This window comes from Planococcus citri, chromosome 2 (assembly GCF_950023065.1).
Source record: "Planococcus citri chromosome 2, ihPlaCitr1.1, whole genome shotgun sequence".
NCBI lineage: Eukaryota > Metazoa > Arthropoda > Insecta > Hemiptera > Pseudococcidae > Planococcus > Planococcus citri.
Genome location: NC_088678.1, coordinates 42,973,276 through 42,996,593, shown reverse-complemented (window position 1 = coordinate 42,996,593; position 23,318 = coordinate 42,973,276). Strand labels below are relative to the sequence as shown.

The window sequence follows — 23,318 nt, the reverse complement described above, 5'->3', positions numbered from 1 at the left end:
TGAAGGTTTAAATACAGCGAATAAAGTTTTTTTACGCGCTTTCAATTTTTTTGAGCATGTTTCACCTATTTTTGAGCTCCATAAAAAAATGTTATATCTTAGGGTAGGTATGACTAAATTTTTGAGAAAATTTCGCGGAGGCCCCTCGCCATTTTTTCTACGAATTTTCAACGTTTTCACCTCCCCCCCCCCTCAAAAAAAACTAAACATGACAATTTTTTGAAAAAAATCCTGCATTCGCGCCAAGCCAGAGATCATTTTTTGTAAACATTTAAAAAATGTTGGGTCACCCACTCCAGAGACAGATAAGATTCATGAATCAATTTTTCACAAGAAGAAGAACCATATAAGTAGAGATTTATGACCCCTTCCACCTTCTACTGAAATGATCACTCTAAAAAAAAAATTTTAAATAGAAAAACGAAGAAATTGCAAATTGCGCATGCAAGTCGAAGGAAAATCATTGAAAAAATTGCATTTAAGCAGAACAAACATAATTAATTATACATATCTATTTGATATAATTTGTCTCGTTTTGATGCACATCCAGCCAAAATTGTGTTTCAAAAATCAAAAATGAACTATTAGGAACGGAATGTGATAAAAGCACGAGCTAGAAATATTTTAAATGTACAGGTACAATGGTACCTACAACAATTTAAAAAATATAGAGCTTTAAAACAACGATATTACGTATAAAAATGTTTCACATTCTCAAAGTTTAAAAGTTGAATTATACTTTTACAAGTAAAAAATTCTTAGATAAGTATTTCAACTTTCAAGTATCTCTCAAACATCTGTTATACAAATAACTACACAAAAAACGCGATTTTTTGCCCCTCAAAAGAATGACGTACATAAATAATTCTGAAAAAAGGTACCAAGTACAAGATATACGATGCGATTGTAATTTTTCGCTTTATTTTCCACATCAATTTATATCAATAAACACTTCATTACCTCAGATTACCAAAAATGAATCCTCTAAATTGTTCAAATCACATAAAACCATTTATGCCCTATAACATCGTTCCCTTTTTATTGAGAAAACTTTCTACGATAACGTGAGCATTTTCAAGAATAGTGCAAATATTTACCTATAAATTATGATAATTCGAGCACAACCAAAGGATGAAAATCGCAATATGTAAAATAAACCGAATTCTACAAACCGAACGGTGCGATATCAAAGAAATATTTCATCTTTTCAAGCTGGTTCGTGAAATACGAGATAGGTATCTAAAATTTAAAAGTATAAATCGAATTTCGAAGCGATATATTTTTTCAGCCTTGATTCGCGTTTCGCGTAGGTGGGTTCAGAGGTTTGATGGGGTAAAAAAAACTGTGGAGCAAAAAGATCGACGTTTATTTGTAATTAAAAAGTAGGTATTTCACACGAAAACAAAAAAAAGTTTAAATAATTATACTGAATTATGTAGGTAAGGTATACGTATCATCAGTCGTTTAAAAAAAGGGTATAGACATTCGAATAGGCTACATCAGAGATCACGGGAAAATACAAATTGGTTAGGATTGGAAGGGATGCCATAGTGAACCCCGTAACAAAACTTTTAGCGGGAGATTTATCCACATGTAGGTAATAAAATCCGTCGATGGAATGGAAAAAAAATTCAAGGGGTTTAGGTTCAAAATATGTGAAAAATTTCAACGTCGTGTACCTTTGCATGTTGTACCTATACATATGACCAAACGTAGAGTAATAAATACACGAAAACTAGGCGAACGTTAAATCAACTCAAATTCACAAACGAATTTTAATTTATTTCAGTAAACTCGTTAAATTCAAACACATTCTAAATTTACAAAACTTTCAGCTTTTCAATTACTCGAAGCTGCAGTGAATTTCATTTGAACGTTGGAAATTTTGTTCGAGCATTATTATCACTCGCGAAGCTAGGTTTTTTTTCATCTTAAAAAACGTTGACTTGATACGAAATACGAAAGTGTGATGTTTCAATTAAACGAATCCAAGTATGCGTCAGTAATTCGCGATAAAAAATATAATTAAAAATATTCTAATGAATTTTTTTACTAAATTTTTCTAATGTAAGTGAACAACTAACGGTTCTGTCCATTTAGCAAAATGTTCACGAACGCTAATTTTACTCGAGTATTTTATAAAAAGATAATTTGCAAATGGTGATATTAAGAGAATGCTAGATAATTTAATAATTGAAATCGAGGATTAATCGATTCATCGGTAAATTTCAAACACACCTTTAAACGATGAAAATAACGAGAAGCAACTTCAAGACTGAAGCAAATTATTCGCATTGTCTTCTCTATAACGAAAGTGAAATTCTTGCGATAAAATTTGGTACAATTTTCAAAAGGTTAATAAGCCGTTACATTTTGTTTTAAAATCGAGCCGGAGTTTCGTACGAGTACTCGTATTACACACTACAAAAGTCGCGTACCTAATACCTATCTACTCACACATGTCAACAAATTTACGAAACTAAACAATCTCACCCACAAAATGGTATCAAACCACGTCCAAAATATATTCGAAACGTGCAACGTTTGAGCATTATAATTTAATAAACGATTCGTATCTATCGAAAAAGAAACAAAAAAATCATAAAAGGAAAAAAACACGCACGTAATTTTTTCGAACGTCTTTTTTCCTGCTTTTTTTCTTTTCTCATACAAATGATACGAAAAAATAAAACGAAGACGTTTAAAAAATCATATCTTTCACTACATTTTGTACACTCCACACTATTTAAGTATATACGACTTGTACATGTTATAAAAACTAAATCGACCTTTATTTAATTTTTGCACGTCGAATGAATAATTTTTAAACGTTCGGAAAATGTTCGCAAAGATTCCACTTAGATGATCTTTTCTCTTTGTCCTTTATTTCCAGGCCCCTGTCCACTTCTTCCAGATACAAATTAGAGGTTTATTTTAACCAAACAGGAGAATACCACAGATATAATCAGGTTAGTTTTTTTTACCGAGCTTTTGGCGGCTGGCTGCGGCGAATACCGCTATGAGTGGCCTTTTAGTATGCGTATGTTTGCTCAACCAGAGCTTCGATGATGGTGAACCTCTTTTGTGATTATTTGAGCTTATACTCGTAATTTCGTAATTTAACGTTGAAACCCAATGTATGTATATTGTTTGTATGTGTCCATTGTCCAAGTAGGAAATTAAATCTATAGCTAAAAATTTAAGCGAATAAATAAATTCTTGAATTCATAATACGTATGATGTTCTTTTCGATAAAAAAAATTCAATTCGAAGCTCTGGTGTAATATTTCTGAGTGATTGCTTCTTTGAAAACGTATGTACCTTATCACGAATCGTAGACATTGCTATAACGAACACGATAGAAAATTTTTCACCGTTGAGAATATTCAATTTTATTTTGCTATTGATTTATTTCGTTTGTTTTTGCTAGATTTTGAAAATTTTTAACAAATGGGGATTGAATATCGAATGATAAATTTGATTTTCCCCTTTTCTCTCTAAAAATTTATCTATAAGCTACCTACCTACTGAATTCTGATATTACATATTTTGAAAATTCAAAACTTTTTCAAAATGAAATTCTCAAATATTTGAAGAAAAAAAACAGCGTTAAGGAAATATGAGCACAAAAAAAGGATTTTGATAAAAACTGCCTACCTAAATGTCTTGCAAAAAAATAAAGAGGCACAAAACTTTAAAGCATAAGATAGCTGTGATTTTATTTTTCTAGAAGGCCACGATTTTGAGGTACACATTTTTGAACAAAATTCAAAAAATTCATCTAAACCGATTTTTGAGACAAAAAATTTGAATTGTTTTCAACTTTTTTATTTAAAATGTAATTTTTGAGAAAAGTTGAGAATCTCACAAAAAATTGAGAGTAAAAAAACAGAAAAGAAAAAGTTTTTCTACCAACAAAGCGTATTTTGATTTTTTAGGAGGCTTCGTTTTCAAGATATTTTGAATAAAAACTTTTGATAATCTTTCAAAATTTGAAAATTTTTCAATTTTGCTCTCCTCCTCCTCCTCCTCGTACTTTTTCCCAAGGACTACAAATGTAGAATATCATTTCTTTATTTTTTCAAATACATACTGGAGAAAAACACTTGACAAAATTTCAGCATCAAATAAAAAAGTAAAAAGATAGGAGGCTTGGAGCGTTTAGTAACTTTTTTTCAACTCCATAAAAAAAAAATTAAAATACACGACTTTTTTGTGGGCATTCTCAAGTATTTAGTTCGTTATCCACCCTCATCCCAACCATGCTTTAAAAATAAGATGAAAAAAAAATGTTTTTTGAGCTTTGAATGAATGGTATTGAATGTACATCTTGGTCATTATTCTCTCTTAAAAGAATTCTTGAACTGAGTGGAACTAAAAACCTATATGATTTGGCAACTTTGTGAGTAAAATACGACTACATTACAGGTGATTTTTTTCTCAAATTTCAACAAAAAAAACTGGAAAAAATGCGCTCTTTGAATAGGAATTTATTAACTGGACAATGGATAATTGGATACCTATATAAAAATGTCTCGTTTCCAATTTTTCGGCTTGCATTGAAAGATTCATGAGTAATATTTTTAATGAGATTTTTTAAATATTTTTTTTATGCACCACAAAAGGGCTTCTCAAAATCTCCACCAACACAAAGAACCTTGGTCCTCAAAGTTTCATTTTTTTTCAAGAATTCCATTTTTTTTTAGATAATTTAGCAAAAAATTACCAAAAATTAGGAGTAATGGGCTTTTAAAGAAGCCATAAGATTTTTGTGGCATCAGATTTACCCAAAATGAAATAATTTTGAAAAAAAAATCCTATACAGCAATAATTCTATCATTTTACTTTTTTTAAAGAACAAATCTAATTAATCTTAGACGCGTTTTCTCATTTTTTGGTTGATTTTTTTCACGTTTTTATACGACCAAGTGACCCTCTTCTCAACCTTCAGTCCTACTATGTATTTACCAATTTCTAATCAATCTCAATTCATAAAATTTTAAAAATAAAAGCGTTCCCGTTTTGAGAAATTGGCATTGTCTTGAGATTTCTAGTCGCTAGAAAGTAATGGTGGCCAATATAAGATCAAATTAGCACTAACCTTGAGCAGCCTTGGCCGTCTTTTATTTACTTTCAATATTTACCACATTCTCAAAAATATCCTAAATACCTTATTTCGTTTAAATTGAAAGAGATTCACTTCAACTCATTAGTCACATCGAATAAAATTTTTTTCAATGTGATGAACATTTTTGATGACCGCAAAAAGACTTGAAAAAAATCCTCAGATTATTGAAACTGATACCGATCCCTTCTCCCCCTTTTCTTTTCATCGTTTCAAACTTGTTAGTTTTAATAGTTGAAGGGTTCCTTTCCAAGTCGGCCTAAGTCCATTTTTTTCGTTTCGAGAAAAACACAAATAAGTGTTTTTCTCGCCCTTCCGCTTCAATAATAAATGATGTGATTATATGGTTGTGAAGCTTGATCTTTCTGCTTTAAAGTACCGTATTGGTATTTTTTTAATTTTGCGTATTTTCAGCTCCAGCGCGCGTCAAACAGTCAGAAAAAGTGGACTTAGGCCCATTTGGAATTATCTGATGTTAAAAATTTCGAAAAAGAGCTGAAAAACGCGTTTTTTCAAAAAAAAATTTCACGAATCATTAATTTAATACATTTCTGAAACAATTTCATTCGAAGCACCTTCAAATTTCGTCTCTCGAAAATCGTTGAAAAACTTGAAAAAAAACCGGCACAACCGCACTTGTATACAAATTCTTAAAAAATGTATGATTTAGGCCACTTTGGAATAATCAGCTGTTTTTTCGAGCCGGCAAAACAGCGCTCCTGAGCGAAAAAAGTAACGCCAGGTGTTGGGACAAGGTGATAAAGGTGTTAACCGACCTGTACCAGCAGATGGCGCTGCTAACTCAAAAATGATAAAAATGGACTTAGGCCGACTTGGAAAGGAACCCTTCAGTTTATGAAAATACAAATTAATGACCAACTTATCATTACTCAAGCACACGTAGTTCTTGAACTGAAAAGTAGGTACATAATTCAATCTGGATTTTTCATTCAAAATAAATAATAGAAATGTAATTTGGTGAGGAACTTCTCTTTTCATGGAAATTTTTTCAACTCATCTCTGTTACATTACCTTCCAGAAAGACAAGATTATAGAGAAATACTCTTTTATTATTTTGAAAAAATTCCATCTTAGTAAAAAAAAGCTAAGAAGACAAAAATACCAAAACAGGAAACCATTATAGGCAGGTATATTAAAAAAATTATTACACATTTCAGAATAAAGCTGCAGGAAAAACCAAAATAAGCAACGCCATTTAGAGCAACAAAACGAAATACGAACAATTTAAGAAAAAAAAAATTAATATTCGTTTCAGTTTGTCGATTATATTTTAACGTTGAAGTAGGTGTAAGCATTATCGTGCTTGCAAGGGAAAAAGGTACTTTTCGGCTTTCCGCGAAAGGAGGGAGAGGAGGATACCGCGTTTAACTTTTCTCGGCTTGTCTAAAAAAACAAAAATCCTAACTAGGTAATTTTAAAGGTAAGAAGCGTCGTTAGTCGTGACGTATTTCAACTTAACACCAAGCTCGTTATATTCGTAGGTATAAAATAACAGCATTATGAATACTAAGAAACACACCTTTTGGTGTATTTAAAACACAGAACAAAGACGCGAAACAATTTAGTAATTTAGCGCAAATCTCATAAACACGACTTTCTTCTGCGACTTACAAACTTTGACACTACCTAGTTCAGGTTAAACTCATTCTTCGCGAGAGCAACGTCTTCCTAATGAAATATAATTCGAATTTAAATCACAGACGTAATTACATCTTCTCAAGCTGTTGATTTTTTTGCCACCTTCTTTCTCCCTTATTCCAATTCCCGAAACTGTGCGAAAGTTACGAAGAAGAAAATTACTGTTCAGTGTACATATACGAAAAGAAAGGTCGACTTCGTGAGGCTTGGTACGATTGCTTAAATCGAGTTCTACCATTTCGAGCTGAAAAATTCGCCGAACTGAGACGCAAAAAAAAACTTTTAAAACTTTGATCGTGTATAGTTAGACAGGATCACTTTATTATCACGTGATTATCGTGGCTATTTTTTCCCAAAAGTTTTTCATCGACAAGTCAAACTTACCTAATACCTAGATGGATTTTAATTTGAGCGTAAAAACATCGCTGTGAAAATCCAATCGAAAGATTAGCGTATTTGTAAAGCTCGGATTTAAAAACAATAATGATTAGGTATTCGCAGGGCGTTTTTTCTCTCACTAGACATTAGACGTATTAAATAGAGATAGGTAATGAGAAAATTTGTTCATTATTCGAGATCCTGCGATTTTTCCTGTTTTTTCAACCCTAAGATGGGGGTATGGAGTGAGGGAGTTGAAATCGAATTTTACAACGAAAGCAAATCGCACGAAATAATATTTTAAAATGAAGCCGACATTTGGGCCGGATAAAAAATACTTTAGTAGGAATAACTTATAGGCTTACACAGAACAGACGAAACAACAACCTAAACATCATTAAATTCTGTAAACATGCCAACGTTTTATTATCGCTAAGGCGAAATTTATTATGCCGCGACAGATAACGTCGATGCCTAACGTTACGGAAATTGAAACCAGTACCTCCGCCTATTTCGTAAACAATCACTTATTTCACGTTGCCTCGCAAAGGTCATTTTTAATACCAAACAAAAGAATCAAACCGCCACATATGTGAAAAAAATAACGTGCTTATATCTTACATGGAATTTGCATTTCAGTGCTTTCAGAATTTTCGCGATGTGCTCCGGTTACCAATTCTATTCATAGAAGAAACCTACTTCTAAACGATTCGACGATAGAAATGCACCAGCTGCTGACAAATTCCATCATAGAGACAGAACTGAATTCAGATATTAACAACTGAATTGGTAAAGATGACTTGCCGAGAAGAAACCCGTTTTTATAAGTAAAATATTATTTTAATGTAAAATAGTTCCAATTTCCATTTTTCCTCCTCTCTCTGTTTTTCTTCCTCGATGTTTTTTTTTTTGTAAAAACTTGTGTAAATAAATCAATGTGCTATTTTGTTTGTTGGTCCATTTTTAAATGATACAGGGTGTTCTCCAAGTGGTGGCTTCCCTTCAACCCAGTAAGTTGGCAACGCATTTCAAGTGTGAGGACTTGAGTACGCTTACATGCAATCTGTATCAAAATAAGATTAGTTGAAAGATCAAATGAATTCGGTTTCAAAGTTTACCTGGATTTAGAATCACTGAAAAAATTGACCTACTCGCCGAAAAATTTGATTAAGAATATAAAGCAAAGAAATTTTGTCCACCATCCAACAAAAAATAATCAGGCATTTACAAAGAGAACTTTCAAAATAGAATTTTATTTCATCATAGCATTAAATATAAGAAAAAAAATTAAGAGGTTGAAAGGAAATCAAATGAGGTGTTCGGCTCCTGTTTTATTCGAAAAATAACATGTTAAAAATCCTCCCAAAGCAAAACAACGATTCGAATCAATTTTTCATTTTCAGGGAGACCGTAAAAATTTTTGAAATAAATTTTTATGGCTTGAATTTTTTAAGCGAAAATTCAACATTTTTGTAAAATTTTGAAACTGAGGAGTGAGCAAGTACATTTTGGAAAAATTGGAAGGAATTCGTTCCTCATTAGGTAATTCAATCACCAACCTGAAGTCTCAAACAAAATTTCGATTTTCATAATTTTGATTATCAAAATTTTATCAAAAGCGTAGAACCTAGATAGAAATTGATAAAAGGAGCTGAAAATTTAGTTTTCACCTCCACCTATTTTAGAAATGCTCACGCCGAACATGTATCGTTCCACAGAATTTCTATAAAACACCTCTGGAGTTCCAATTTTTGATTAAAATTCCAAACTTGATAATAAAAATTAAAAAAATAAAAGTAAAAAATAAATAATAATTTTTATGAAAATTTAAAATTTTATGATGTTTTGGTCAAAAAACTATACGATTTCAGATCTCCAGATTTTTCAAAAAGAAAAACTATTTCATCTTTCACACGAAAGCTGGAATTTAAAAAAAATCAAAAATTTCAATTGATCAACTACTATAAATAAATTCAGAAAAAAATTCAGGACTCCCCCTAGTCAAATTTCAATTTTCTTCAGAACGTTTTACGAATTCAACACCACGGGGCCAAGTAAATAATTTTTTGATACTTAATGTACTTCATGAAGGCCCTAACTGAAAGATAAAAGGGTGGGTACCGAAAAAACTACTATTATTTATGTTAGAAAAATTGAATTATAAGACGTCTGACATCTTCGAAAATTTAATTTGATTCAACAATACAATGTGCTCAGACTTCGAATGAATTATCTGGTTGATGGCATGAAAAAAGTTCATCTACTTATGAAACACCCTGTAGCTAATGTAAGTACGTATATTTCTATAGCTTTCATTTAAGTTTTTCACTTCACCAATGACAAATTTTAATAATATCGTACCAAACGTCTCGAAAAAAAAAACTGTCTAAAAACCAAATATTTCCATCTATTACACTTCTAAACCTCGTCGTATTAATCCTTCGTTCAGCATCTAATTGCAAATTAACCCGAAATTAGACACGAAGGAATGACAATTCGGATCACGAAACGACTTTCGATTTTGATGCCAATTTATCAAAAAAAAAGAGAAAAAGAGGCAAGATCAAATATGCTTGTTTACTCCGAAACTAATCCGTTCGGTTGGCACGAAGCATATGTTACGACAAGAGAAAAAAACTTCGATTTTCGCGTTTTCTAATTAAACAACCGATGGAAAATTTTTCCGCTTGAAAACGCGTATCTTTTAAATGACTATAAAAAGTACAAGCGTATAAAAAACAAGCCTCCTTTGATTTGTGAAAACAGGCACGTGTTCTTATTTCATTGCCGCATTAAAACCTTTTTCTCAAACGTACAAAAATAACATACATCGACATTTATTGAGCAATAACTCGAGAGAAGATTTTAAAAAGTACGAAAATATAGCGCGTTAATTCTGTATTTTTTTTCTCTCTCTCTCGTTTTGTTACGGTTTTAAGTTAACAAATCACCTTACATACGAGTACCTACGTCGATCATTTTTCAAATTAGAAATTTTCAAACGATGTCAAAGCTGGGTGAACGAATCACTCTGTTTCTTTTAGGTGTGGTAAGTATAGTAAGTACTCGTATTTCTACTAATTTGTTTCGAAAGACGAGCAGGTAGGTAAGTAAGTAATTCGAAAGCGAAGGTGTAGGTAGTATGTAAAAAGAGATCGGCTTGATTAAGACTACTTGTACATGTTATAATACCGTCGGATTAGTAATTTGTACTTTTAATAAATTAATCAAATTTATCAACGGATTACGGAAATTTATGGCATTTTACGCTAGGCCACATATTCCATTTATGTTACAGTGAGTTGAGCGCCAGATAATCCGTTAAAGCTGGCGCAAAAATTATTATTTATCGATAGATTAACACATTCGTGAAAGAGTACGGTTTCCCCGGCAATTTAAAAATAACTTAAACCGTAAATAAACAACTTCAGTCGTGTTCAACATTTAATTAAACGTATCGTAATGTGGAAATTATAAGTAAGACTCACCTATTTCAAGTTCAGCAGGAGGTAATCCGACGGTACCGAAAAATCGTTTATCCAAAATTTGTAGCAATTGCAAAGCTGTCTCGTGAACATTTTTTCTCGGACATCCGGTGTTCATCAAGGTGACATTTATTATGGCCGTGTAATGATCGCAGGGGTACTCTCTGTAAAATAATATCACACAATGAAATCGATTATCACTTTTTTGAATTTTTTATTGACAATAAACAAAACTCAAATTTTAAAAAAATTTCAATTTTTTTTTTAAACTTGAATTTTGCTTGATGGTGTATTTACAGATGTTTTTTCGATTATTACTTGATGTGATCAAACTGCGATAAAAACATCAATATGGTGTCTTAATTCTTTGAAAAAAAAAAAATTTGTTCAGAAAAACACACAATTTGTCATTTTTTTCCCTGTTTTTTTTTGTTGGTACCTGTGTACCTATTTTACAAACTAAATTCGCAAAACTTCAAAAACAAAAAAAAAATTGAGAGTAAATTTTCAAAAAATTATTAAAAGTTTTCTATTTTCCTGAACAAAATTTAGTATCAACTGGACGTATTTCATATTTAAATTGTTCTCAAAAAAGACAAGGGAAGCACGAAAACACTCTGTCTCTGATTTAAAATATTTTTAGATACCTATTTGGAAAAATGATGTCAAGAAACCCTTAGGTATATTCAATATCTCAACTACCCAAGTTGAAGTTCATTTTTGAATTTTTGGGGAATTTTTAAAAAGATCTAAATGACATAAAAATTTGTAAAAATTCAAATTTACGAAATAGTGGAAAAGTTTGAGTTGAAAAATTTGAAATTTCAGTTTTTAAGAGTTTCGCGAATTTCAGATGTTTTGAAGCCATGCAGTGTAAAATGAACTTTCTCCAGAAAAATTTTGGAATACAACCACCAGTGGAAATTTCAATCGAAAATGCACACTTGCTGCAAATTTCAGGCAACGAATTCGACTGATTTCAAACATTTCATTTTTTCTTTCCAAATATCTAAAAAATTTTCAAATCTGAGGGATTAGGATTGAAGTGGTTCTGTCGTTAGAATCGCATATTTTCCAAAATTTTATGCTTTCAAGATTTAAAATGAGTTTTGACTCAAACTAGACAAGAAAGTTATCAAATAATCTGTCTAATAATATGGTAACGTGATCTGTAAAATCGTTGGTTCATTTCACAACGAAACTAACCTAGCACTGAAAATCATGGCCAATGCTAAAAAGCACCCATCGGCGACTTGTGGTTCAGCTGTATAACATCGATCGACTACCCAATCTAATAAAGTTCCGACATCCGGATTACATTCGAGCAATAAAATAACCGTTTCGTAGGCCAACTGATACACCTGAAATTACAAAGCCCTGGTCAGTATTTCACTTCACCGGAATTAACCAGACAGATATAAAATCAAATAGGTAACAGAACCTTCTCATCTTTCGATGCTAATAATGTACTCAGCCATGGATACAATGTACCATCTTCGGATAGAAAATGCTGCACGTCGAAACACGGTCCACAGCACAAAACCGCCGACATGGCAAGTAACGATGCAAATTGCAATTCTTCTTCGCTAACTGAGGTCGCTTCACTGGTCACATTAGTTGTAGTTGTGCTGACGGTTACTACTACCGACGTGTTGCACATTAAAGAGCTACCGTATGGACCACTCCAGTTTCTGAATAGATTGAATAAATTGCTGCGTAGGTCGCGTTTTAATAACGTTGGGTACATGTCCACTGCAAAAAGAAATGCGAGCGTTGATAAATTGAGTAAAATCGAACACTGAAATTTTTCACTCCTGAAATATGTACTTACATGAAAAACTTTTAATCATTTTTCTTATAAAGTTGCAAAAATGTAATTTAATATCTCGCAAGCTCTCTTTATCAGCTTCTGTTTCTAAGCATATACGAGCTCCGTCGATGTACTCGATTATTGTAGGATGTAAACAATGAGTATCTCGATCCAAGACACAAGAGCTGCAAAAATAAAATTACCAAAAATAATGAGAAAAACATACACACGCAAAATTTCGTTAACTTAATTAACAAGTCGGGAACAACATGCATCGAAAAACTTTCCAACATCTGGGTAAAAAAAAGCTTACCTCACACCGAAAGTACCATGAGAAGCGATCATTTCAAAAACTTTGACTAAATGTAATCTCAACGCATCTCGCCTTCTTCTCCGGCGCATGTTTTCTTGTTTTTTATCTATAGCGTCTCGTATATAAATAGCCAATTCTTCCATAAGATCTCTGCGAAAAAAATAAAAACACAAACGTGTTTTCATTACAAGAATTACTTTTTGGAAGTAAATTTGATACCGGTATTTTTCATTTGGAGGAGTTCAAATTACAAAATATTGATCGAAAAACAAACAGTAAGTACATATTTTTATTTACTTTAATGCATCTGGATTAACGCTGGACAAAGCAAACACGGCGGCATCTCTTACATCAACAGCTTCACACCTTAGTAAAGGTACGATAAGTTTATACAATCCAGACGGAGACGCATTTGTAAGCTTACTATCGTTTCTTTCGCCAGTTGTCATATTATCCGGAGAAGAGCTAGAAAAAAATTGGTATTTTAATAAACGAACTTAAAATTACATTCTACAATGAAAATAATCTCGGTGAGAATATTTTCTCAATGAGTTTAGAGCGAGTAAAATCGATGAATAATTTGTTTTGCAAATTTACTTAGAAGTGAGTTGCGATAAGCTGCAACAGGTGGATGAAGAACACTACAACGTATCTCATTCCATTAAAACTTTTTGCTATGTATTTATACGAGGAAACTAGCAAATTTATTTTTTAAAAAAAGCTTTCAATCATAAATCTAGCGAAGAAAAACTTCGATCGCGTTGAATACGGCGGTCGTTCAAGCTAGAAAAATATTCTGCTTAAATCGAATCATGCAAGTAGAAGCAATTAATCAGCCAAACTAAGTACATAAAAAGTTGTCATGCAAATACACATGCATCGTAAATATTTAGATGTAGAAATAAAAAGGAAGGATTTGAAGTTTCATACCCCGTGCTAAGCTCTTACGCCCAATTTTTATTCAAAAAGGAAAACATGAGACTTCTTGACTAAAATGATGAATAATCGGTGATCTGTTATTAATTTTTTCTTTATAGATGTGCAATGTGGATGGAAATTATAATACATTAAATATCCGAAACTCATCCACTTACCTACTTCGGAAACGCCAAATTTTAGGCTCAGTAACAGCCATGCAATTTAAAGAATACGAATCACTCTCGAATTCTTCCCACGCATGCTTCAAAAAATTATGCAAATTCAAAGTACCTTGTATGCTAAATTAGATAAAAAAAGAAAAAGATTACAGAAGAGGTAATTTTTTTAAAATTAAAGATATTACACCCTCGTAAGGAAACAAAATTGGCAGGATCAAGGTGTTAATTTGCGCCGAGAACCGTTGTACTGAAATATTATGGCTAAAATAAAATATTTTTACTTCGAATTAATCGTAGAAGCGCAACATGAAGCAAGTTATTGGGTAAATTAAGCGTCTACGAGTTTACGTCTGTTTATTAATTTATAATAAAGTTAATTGGTTCAATTATACTTCTAAAAAATACCCTAATCATCTAAAATCAAAATAGGCAATTTTTGAGAAAAATTATTTTTCTCGAATAACACAATCTTGAGGCAATCCATAAGTGATGAATCGGCCATATCAAGACAGCAATTTCCACCGAACGAAAATATACTTCACATTACGACAAAATTCAATAACGATCCCTCAAAAATAAAATCACAATCGAAATTCAAAGCTTTTTTACAAAGCATCAGAACAACTATGCCATTCCTATAAACACGTAATCATCCTCGAATCTCATGCGTGTCACATATCTGAACGAAATTTAATCAAAGCCCTGTTACGCCAAACATAGCAAAAGCTTCGCCGACACAAAGGTACGATTTTAAAGGGTAAGTAAATTTTACAAAAAGCATTCCTCGTATCGCACAGCGATAGCGACTTCACACGAGATCAGCTGGATTAAAATTACCTCAAACTGAGATCAGGAGATGCGCAACGAATGACAGGACTGGGAGCAGGAGGGACAACACGCATAGCAAATATTACGTAACTTCTCCACAAAAGCATATATTGATCTCGTTCCGATGTAGGTTTTCTCGGAGGAGCCGAACTTCTCAATAATGATGCTCGGTTATCACTCACAGGTCTGTAAAAATCTGTCATGTTAAAGAAACAGAAATCTCTTGAAAATTAAAAAAAAAAATTAAGGATATAATTACGTTGGATCAATAACTGTGTAGAGCGTATGTAATCTATGATAGACGATTGGCCAAGCATGAATAACCGCCGAAGGACACTGCGTTATCAGAATATCTTTTTTCAAGAAATTGAACATACATATTGTCCAAACATCCAACGCCGATGGATTTTTTAAACTAGTGATAGAAGCTTTAGCACTGTTCTCTTCTTGTTGGCCTGAAAGTAAAATGTATCAAGATAAATTGAAGTTTTCATAGGTTTTAAGAAATATTACCAACAATACGAACCAGCCGACCAGATGGTTGATGCTCGATCAGCAATCCATTGCAAGTCAACATTCGCTGTAACTAATAACGTTGCTTTTTCTGTAGTTGATAAAGAAGTTACACATTTTTCCAATATTTGTGGACTACTTTTATCCATTACATCGATGACTGCTTTCGTAGTTTCGTGTTTACCTGTAAAAAAATCAATATTTAAATAAAAATATTTGTCCCACGATCATTTTAGCTCATTAATACAAACAATAAAAATACCCAAGAGCTTGAAAAGGCACTTGATTTCGCGCAAAATATGAATAGCTAAGCGTCGAGGACAAGGTCTGCAGCTACACAACATCACCAAAGCTAATCCTTCTACTTGATGGAATACTCCAATCGCTGATTCGATTTCGGATGGACTCTGAAACACAGTTTAATGAAAAAATATGTTCAAAGCTCTCGGCAATTTTGATTTCATAAGACATACTTGTTGAGCTTTTTCTGGTTTACGAGCGATGGTTTTATTATGTTCATCTTTGACCTTAAAGTTCGGACTAATAGCATTTTTCCAGCTGGTAAGCAACTGCAATAGCATTCTCAGACCATTATCGACAAGTTGAGGAAACGTATCGAGTAAATCTTTGGCTAAAAATTGTGTGAAACCTAAAAAACGTACAGAGACATTAGAAATGGTCATAAACATCCGGAAGTTTTCAAAAAATGGCGTATTTTACCGAAAATAACGTCGTTTCTCCAATCAGGAAAATCAATCACCAAGGTTTGCAGACTTTGATATGCTAAAGCTCGTAATTCTTCGTCCATATGAACAGTGATTCTGGACAATAGGTCGACTAATTCGGAACCTGTCATTGTTTCGGGAATTAGACGAGGAACAGCGGCGACACAAGTACGAAATAAATCAATTCTAGGTTTTCGTTCGCCAGTCAACATTTCGTCAGGTTCCTAAAACAGATAGGCATTTGATTAGAACCTATGTGAATTGATTGAGTAAAAAAATTTGTGCATTGATCAGAAACCTATAATAACTTACCTTGTTTACGTTTTGAGTACTGGTCATCATCAACGGACGTCCATAATGGATATCCAAAGCTCGTAAAATATCAACGAATACTCTTCTAACGTGTGGAAAATACGATGACATCCCAATACTTCGTGCAGTATCGTCAGTCAAGACCTAACGGAGATATATACATCAATGAAATGCCACATTTAAAGAAATCCGGTCCAATATTATAACAGTCGACATACCTTATTCAGAAATGTTTTCTTGATACGTAAAGTATTTCCAGATGGTAAAACTCCGGATGTTCTAGGCATTGGTGGATCGCCTTCTTTTTGTTGTAAACTATCAGCTACTACTAGAAAAGCTCGTAAACCAATGCTCATTCGTTCAGGCGTTAGGATCATTTTAATTGGACGCCCAACAGATAGTAAATCGAATACTATTTCTCGCATAGCGAAATCCAGCCGTTCCTATAAGAAGGTAAATTGCCATAAAGAACCACTCATAATAAAACTAAAAGACAAAAAACGATGATAAATTACTTGAGCGATGAACTGAATTATTTTAACGAAAATATTCAAAGGCGTATCTCGAGGCACAACTCCTTTAGATCCTTTAGGGAACAACGAATTCACAATACTTTGCAATCTGGATAAGGTGGCTGAATTACTTTCACATTTAATTCGGATCATATACACCCAAAGTAGACGATACAACGATTCTGAAATTAATTGTTTTATTAGCTCATCAGTCATCACATTGTATTGACTTTTTTTCACAACGCAAAGATCAGTATACGAACCTAACGCAACTCGTGACATTTTCGGATCACGATTTTTCAGGTGAGATAAACACATTGCTAAAAAGTAATACCAATTTTGAAGAAAAAACGACTTCTGACTAACACACAACAGACAAGTGACCAATGGAAAGAGAGCTAGTCTATGTTTGGATTTCGTACACATGTCTAAAGTTTGAGAATACAACGATTCGACGAAATTCTTCAAACAAGGCACATTAACTTCATTCTTAACCGACTGTAAAAAAAATTACAACTTAGTACATAATGCATTTCACTAATCGAAGAACAAAAAAAACTTACAGCAGCCACAGGTACTAAGATTTCCACAAATAAACCGGCCAAAGCGTGTTTTATATCTTTATCCTTGACTTCTAAAAAGTACTGAGCACAGTCTTGCATGAATAAAAAGGAAGCTTCAAATTCTTCAATAGGAACCATCTGCAATCAACAGTAATTCATTAAAATACATTCACGACAGCAAATTACAAATAAAATATGTAATATGTTCGTACTTTAACACGAAAAAACTTCATTCCCATCAGTAAGGAAATTATACTCTGTGTAGTCTGCGGACTAGGTTCTTTTGACCTGAGCTCCTTCAACTCCGCTGTAAATCGTTTTCTTACAGATTGGAAACGTGATTGTGCTAGAATACTAATAACTTCAGCGTATAAATCAGCCAAAGTATGAATATTACTCGCATTCGGACCCGTTTGTACCCTGAAAGCATACAGAAGGGGGAGTAAAGACGAATGACAAATTTTTAGCAATGAAAAACTTTACCCTTCGCGATATTTGAAATGCTTAAAGGAAACATTTTCGATGTAGCTTATAAGATCTTCGTGGCCAGGATGGAAAGGTAACTGGTGTAATACTTCGATCAATACCAAGCAAAACATGAATTCAATAGCAAGATCACGACGTTCTTGTAAGGCTTCAATATCTTTGGTGTCGGCACTTTCTCCACTGAAATATAACTCAAAGTCATAAAAATCGTACGAATACATTTGGATTTATATTCATGTCTCGTTCGTCTACCTTTTGCCTTTCTGTTCAGTTTTCTTTAATTCCGTTACATTTACATCAACATCGGTGGAATTCAATTGCCGTTCGTACCAAGCGAATAATATTTTTAGAAGCGAAGGTAAACAATGCTCAGCTACGGTGCCAAAAGCCACAATGAGTTGGTCAAATTGCGAGTCTTCTCCACGTTGTAAGATTTTTGATAATGGTTTCTCCTGTAGATGAGAATTCAATAAATTATTCTACCAGGAAATAATCCTCAATTAATCTAAATCATCTTACAATAGGTTCAGCGATAACTTCTGCCATCTTTTTGGCAGCTTGTTGAGTGAAATCTTGGAACAATGTACGCATAACACATTCTCCCGGCCGTAAATTATTTTTCTCCATTTCTGCTCTATTACTGCTTGTTCCAAAAGGATTACTATTTCTTTGCAAATCTATACAAGAATCGTAAGATAAGAATCATTAAATGAAGTAAGGTGCAATATACAAAATGTACATATATGTACTTTACCATGAATGCTCTTTGACTCATCGCTGGCGTTGAGTGTTTGCGATTCTGATATGTCTCTGGCGTTTTCTTTCTTATGTGAATCGTTATCGCTCAATTCGTCGGTGCTTATGCTTCCTACAGTAAATTATTTAAATCAACATACGTTGTTCTGGAAATTAGAATCTAGCAGAACTTACCGATGCCAGTGGAAGTTGAAGCGGTGGATATTGAGCCATAGTTATCATTATTTTCTGGGAATAAAAATAATCATGGCAATAAGTAATAGTTGAGGTTTATTACAATAGTGAAATAATACAGAAGCATAGCATAAGTGCGTAGTTTCCGAAGCATTTTATATAATGGAAAGAGACTAAAGTGGTAATAAAAATTGGTAATTGAATGTAATTAATCTAATACCTAATTTCGTTCCATCCGCAACATCTTCAGGATAAAGTTCGTTCTTCATTGTAAATATGAATGTAGATAATTTCACATGTTATTTACTAAAATTTGGAAAACACGCGTACATTACTACGATCTAATATTCGATATGTTTGCAAATTCCAAATTCAATTAAAAACAGAAGTTCAATTCGGATACATTCTTGTTATCAATTGAGAACAATAGTCAGGTGGTGTCATGAAGTCATGATAAATGAAAAACACTGAAACACATATGCTGATGACGTCATATGATGTGTATTTTCAATTTTCATTTCACATACCTAACTGTATTAATTATTTAAATTAATTTGTTCTGCGGATAAAAAAATTAAGCATAGGCGAAACCTGAGAATTACTGTGAACTTACAAGGAATGACATAAAATTCACATTGATGCGGCGACGTGAACTGTATGCATTTTTCTCTATTTTGCGCTCAAGCTCAAACGCCGAATATTTTGAGATTACACAACTGTTCTTTTTTTCTGCAGAAATTTCAAATTTAGACAGAAATATGTAAATGTATAAATTATCAATCAGAGAAATAAAAAGGTTGTAGCAAGTTTAATGCAATTTATTATGAAAAAGAAAGAACACAAATACTATACATTGAAATTACTCAGGAGATTTTTGAAAAAAATACAAAATTATAATAATCGAGCGGACACGAAAATCGAATGAACAACTTAAACTACAAGATGATTCTTCAAAAATTTCATCATTCCGAACGTACGGAAACGCTCAACTCCTGTAAACAAATAGAAAATTACATATCACAAACGAAGAAATTTTTATTTTTCCAGGGGAGCATAATTCAAAAGTTTTTCAATTAGATCCACATGACCGAGTAACATTCGGCGGCAGCAGTAACGTTTCAAACCAAGCGCGTCCAAGGCATCACTGCGAAATAAACACAACAAAATCAGTAATTCTTATAATTAAAATCTTCGCTATACACTGCAGCATTGTTATACAATTATTCTCGCGTAAATCGTAAAGGAATTACGAAGTTGAAAGTTAAGCGAAATTTAAGGCACCAGAACTCAGAAGGTGCGATTACTACACCTATGTTTTCATATATGAAAGAACTTAATTTTTCACCATCATCTTACCCTTCAGTGTATTCCGCTTGCAATAAACCGAGATATGAATCCCATTTATTCCCGATTACTTTTCCACATGTGAAACATCGAATGGGTATAATCATTTTGATGAAGTGACTTCTGTAACATAAAAGTAATTGGATTTACTCTCCAGAAACAGGAATTGGAATACACGTGCGGCTAGAACAATTCCTTACCAAACGATAGGGGTTAAAAATAATTATTGAGCGCTCAAACTTTAATTTTTTTATTCAGAAATTTATTTTTCAATTTCGTAATTCGTTGATGAAACAGAGAAAATTTGAGGAAAATAAAATGTTTTTCATTTTTTTTTTGCGTTTTTTTGATAAAGAAATTACATGTTGCCAAGCCGATATAATTTTCAAAGGTGCCCCAATGCATTTAAGCATTCCTTACATCGTTTCAGCAACGCGTACATGCGCGCGCACGCGTATATAAGTAGTTTTCGTTTTCGTAGCTTCTATAGCGTTCGAAAACGAGTTTCAGCAACCAGCAGCGATAGCGGTGTGGCAGGGCAGAAGGCTTCGTAAGCGAAAGGTACAGAGTTCGATCCCCGCTCGATTCCAAATTTTTGAAAAATTTTTTTTGCCATAAATTTTTTTTCAAGTGTATTTTATTAATATTATTTTTATATTTCGAATAGCATGCCGAATTAGGCGAGGCGAAGCCGAGCCGTTCATAATTTATATTTCACTCGATGGACATTACTCCCCTTGGTGAGTTCAGACGGGGAGGCTGGACATTTACCGTGTATGTAGCACTTGCGGTTGTTTATAAAAAAATTGTACTCACCGAGGCCGAAGGCCGAGGGAAGTTAAACGACATAGTATGAAATGAACGACAAAGCGACCAGCGCAACCGAGGCGAAGCCGAGGTGAGCAGACACAACGCCCCCCAACACTAAAAACAGCAATACATACGTGATAAATATCCGCTGTTGCTGAAATGTATGTAAAGAATGGAAAAATGCGTTGCCAATAGTTGCCAAGTATTACGAAAATTGATGATTCATTTATCACTCCAAGCGGATTTTTTGTGCAGTTACTATTCAACATTTTTATTTTATTTTTTTTTTGAAAAATAAACTTTTTTCATTTTTTTTGAATTTGAATAAAATTTTGATGTTTATAATGTAAGTTGTATTTTTCTTTTGGCGAATATCAGAGAGACTGTCGATGATTTTACTCATCGTCAAGCGTCAACTCTTCCAAATTTGGTAGAAAAATCAAAAATGTCTCAATGAAATGATTGAAATCAAACAGGTAGGTACAAAATAAATTCATCTTTCAATTTGCTCTCCGCCATTCGGTCGTCGTACCATAGTCGAATTATTTCATCTATGTATTTTCAATTTTTAACTTGCGTGACGGCTCTTCTTCTTATCGTATTTTTTTAGGTAGAGTATGAACATGAACTATGAAGTAACACCGGTCTCAAGTTGAATTGCACTGCACATCGGCGTATTAAAACAGCAACAGCATTCCTTCGTGTTAAAAATGGAAAGTGTTTCAAATATCGCGAACCCTGTCAATGGGATACAGATTATCCAGAGTTTAATGTATGAGATAGACGTAAAAAAAAGAACGATCTCGCGAGAATTGTATGCTAAATTATTAGCAAATTGTGCAATGATACAAAATGGAATTGCAATGTGTAAAACAGAAGAATTCGATCCTTTTCATAACACAAAGTGCCATCGGTATAAATGCATGCTTGGGGAAGAATTCCAGATAACCTATATTGATTTTAACGAAAAACAAGGAAACTTTACGTCTATCATACTTCACGTAAGTGTGCCTATTTTGTTTCCATTTTGTATAAAATTGTCATGTGATGGATTAATAATTCAAATATGCTTTTCGATACGAACAGCATATGGACCTAGCCAAAAACGTGCCTCAAAACGGTGCCCTTGTTGACGTTCTTGGTCTTCCCTTTCATCTCAAATGTGAATCATCTTTACGTACTCCGGACAGTATGATGCTCGCCATTCGGGATGCAAATGAATTAATCTACGAAATAGACTCAAAATTCGGACAAATGTGAGTGTACAGATTCTATGTTTCTGAGATGATCATACGATCACGATTGTGATATATTTTTAATGTGAATTTTTAGGTATGAAAAAGTATTGCCCGGTTCTAATGCTCCCTTGGCGAATAAGAATGCTCCGGTTGATTGCGATCAGGATTTTCAGGCCGATGAATCTGGAAGTCATGAAAATGAAAAGTCTTAGGTAGGTATTGAAAAAATATTCAGGACTTTTTTTAGTTTAGTATTAAGAGGTACAAGCCAGGGTTAAAATTGTGTAGAACTGTTTTTATTACCTAAATATGACCTTTTCAGCTTTGGAATTTCACTGCTGCGTCCATAAGAGTTATACGGATTAACATTGAGTCATTTCCTTTTCATCATCACTGGCAGTCTGGCAGTCTGGCACAAGAACCAATGAAGAAGATGATAATATGTAAAATCGTAATTTTTTATTGTAATGTAACGTAAATTATAAAGATATTCCGCAGCAATACGATAATTTTATATTGCTGAATGTACGTATGTGATAAAATATTTTGAAACTCATGCCAGTCATCAAAAGCCAACTCTCGTCATTTTCCGCCCAAAAATTTACTCTTGTTTGATAAATTCACAACCAATTTTGTACCATGCTGGGCGATACCTACTACATATAATAGCAACATACAAAAATTAAATAAAACAAAACATCGTGCACAAAATTATCCCCTAAAAGGATTATTCATAGGAATCTACCCAGTATGCATATTGCTTCTATTACCTATAGTAGGCACTTTTCGCGATGTTTATCTATCGTAAATTTTTCCTAGCAATAAAATGCTCCTTTCTTTGTGAAGATTTTCGCGTGTAAATTTTGTAAATTATGTTTAAAATAAATGTTACTTTTTCTTAACCGACGAGTCGCTGATTATTATACTTTACGCAGTTTATATTCAAACTCATATAAATTCTCCTCTTGATTTCTGAATTTGAACTTTGAAGTTCATTTAGTTCATGTTCATGATGCTACCATAAAAAATGACTGATACCTTAACGATTGACGTACCTTCTTGAATGCTATAGCCTTAAACATAGTTCCATGTGCGTAAATGAATAATTTGAGGAAATCACCTAAAGTTCATCAAATTATTGATTTATTCGCGATTGTTGGACTATCGGAGATCACTTTCATCACTTCGAC

The 23,318-nt window shown here is 33.1% G+C and overlaps 3 protein-coding genes and 1 long non-coding RNA gene across 6 annotated transcripts in view; 2 read left to right on the top strand and 2 right to left on the bottom strand.

Annotated features, from left to right (window-relative positions):
- CNMaR (CNMamide Receptor) overlaps nt 1-8,112 on the top strand; it is a 118,857-nt gene extending 110,745 nt beyond the window's left edge. For 2 of the 3 annotated variants that reach the window (XM_065350370.1, XM_065350371.1), the window contains exon 6: nt 7,802-8,112. In XM_065350370.1, the coding sequence (XP_065206442.1) occupies nt 7,802-7,947 (146 nt within the window). In that variant the 3' untranslated portion in view covers nt 7,948-8,112. Of the gene's footprint in view, nt 1-2,893; nt 2,970-7,801 lie in introns of all 3 variants that reach the window. The other variant, XM_065350372.1, reaches the window with a different exon arrangement.
- Nucleotides 1-19,095, bottom strand: part of fry (Protein furry) — a 154,730-nt gene extending 135,635 nt beyond the window's left edge. The window contains exons 1-25 of the mRNA XM_065350358.1: nt 18,957-19,095; nt 18,737-18,790; nt 18,561-18,674; nt 18,326-18,483; nt 18,059-18,258; nt 17,804-17,986; nt 17,533-17,740; nt 17,321-17,458; nt 17,021-17,255; nt 16,761-16,939; nt 16,464-16,688; nt 16,246-16,389; nt 15,929-16,157; nt 15,682-15,857; nt 15,471-15,615; nt 15,222-15,392; nt 14,955-15,150; nt 14,705-14,881; nt 13,865-13,987; nt 13,068-13,235; nt 12,771-12,920; nt 12,479-12,642; nt 12,089-12,399; nt 11,854-12,008; nt 10,651-10,811 (exon numbers count right to left, since the gene is read on the bottom strand). Of these exons, the coding sequence (XP_065206430.1) occupies nt 10,651-10,811; nt 11,854-12,008; nt 12,089-12,399; nt 12,479-12,642; nt 12,771-12,920; nt 13,068-13,235; nt 13,865-13,987; nt 14,705-14,881; nt 14,955-15,150; nt 15,222-15,392; nt 15,471-15,615; nt 15,682-15,857; nt 15,929-16,157; nt 16,246-16,389; nt 16,464-16,688; nt 16,761-16,939; nt 17,021-17,255; nt 17,321-17,458; nt 17,533-17,740; nt 17,804-17,986; nt 18,059-18,258; nt 18,326-18,483; nt 18,561-18,674; nt 18,737-18,790; nt 18,957-19,005 (4,213 nt within the window). The 5' untranslated portion in view covers nt 19,006-19,095. The remainder of the gene's footprint in view (nt 1-10,650; nt 10,812-11,853; nt 12,009-12,088; nt 12,400-12,478; nt 12,643-12,770; nt 12,921-13,067; nt 13,236-13,864; nt 13,988-14,704; nt 14,882-14,954; nt 15,151-15,221; nt 15,393-15,470; nt 15,616-15,681; nt 15,858-15,928; nt 16,158-16,245; nt 16,390-16,463; nt 16,689-16,760; nt 16,940-17,020; nt 17,256-17,320; nt 17,459-17,532; nt 17,741-17,803; nt 17,987-18,058; nt 18,259-18,325; nt 18,484-18,560; nt 18,675-18,736; nt 18,791-18,956) is intronic.
- Rpb10 (DNA-directed RNA polymerases I, II, and III subunit Rpb10) lies at nt 18,957-20,462 on the bottom strand. Its single transcript, XM_065350383.1, has 3 exons — nt 20,281-20,462; nt 20,093-20,203; nt 18,957-19,880 (listed from the first exon to the last, which is right to left on the bottom strand). The coding sequence occupies exons 2-3, from the start codon at nt 20,185-20,187 to the stop codon at nt 19,772-19,774; spliced, it is 204 nt and encodes a 67-aa protein (XP_065206455.1). The 5' UTR covers nt 20,188-20,203; nt 20,281-20,462; the 3' UTR covers nt 18,957-19,771.
- Nucleotides 20,463-21,207: 745 nt separating this feature from the next.
- Nucleotides 21,208-23,034, top strand: LOC135835898 (uncharacterized). The gene is made up of 5 exons (XR_010556967.1): nt 21,208-21,370; nt 21,505-21,891; nt 21,977-22,146; nt 22,223-22,340; nt 22,451-23,034. It is a non-coding gene; the product is annotated as an uncharacterized LOC135835898 (long non-coding RNA).
- The last annotated feature ends 284 nt before the right edge of the window (nt 23,035-23,318 follow it).

Excerpts from the sequence above, each read along its gene's own strand:
- Rpb10 (XM_065350383.1), bottom strand. The coding sequence starts at position 20,187 with ATGATTATACCCATTCGATGTTTCACATGTGGAAAAGTAATCGGGAAT. Across the intron at positions 19,881-20,092 it reads CAAGCGGAATACACTGAAGG|TGATGCCTTGGACGCGCTTG; the intron begins GTAAGATGATGG and ends TTTATTTCGCAG.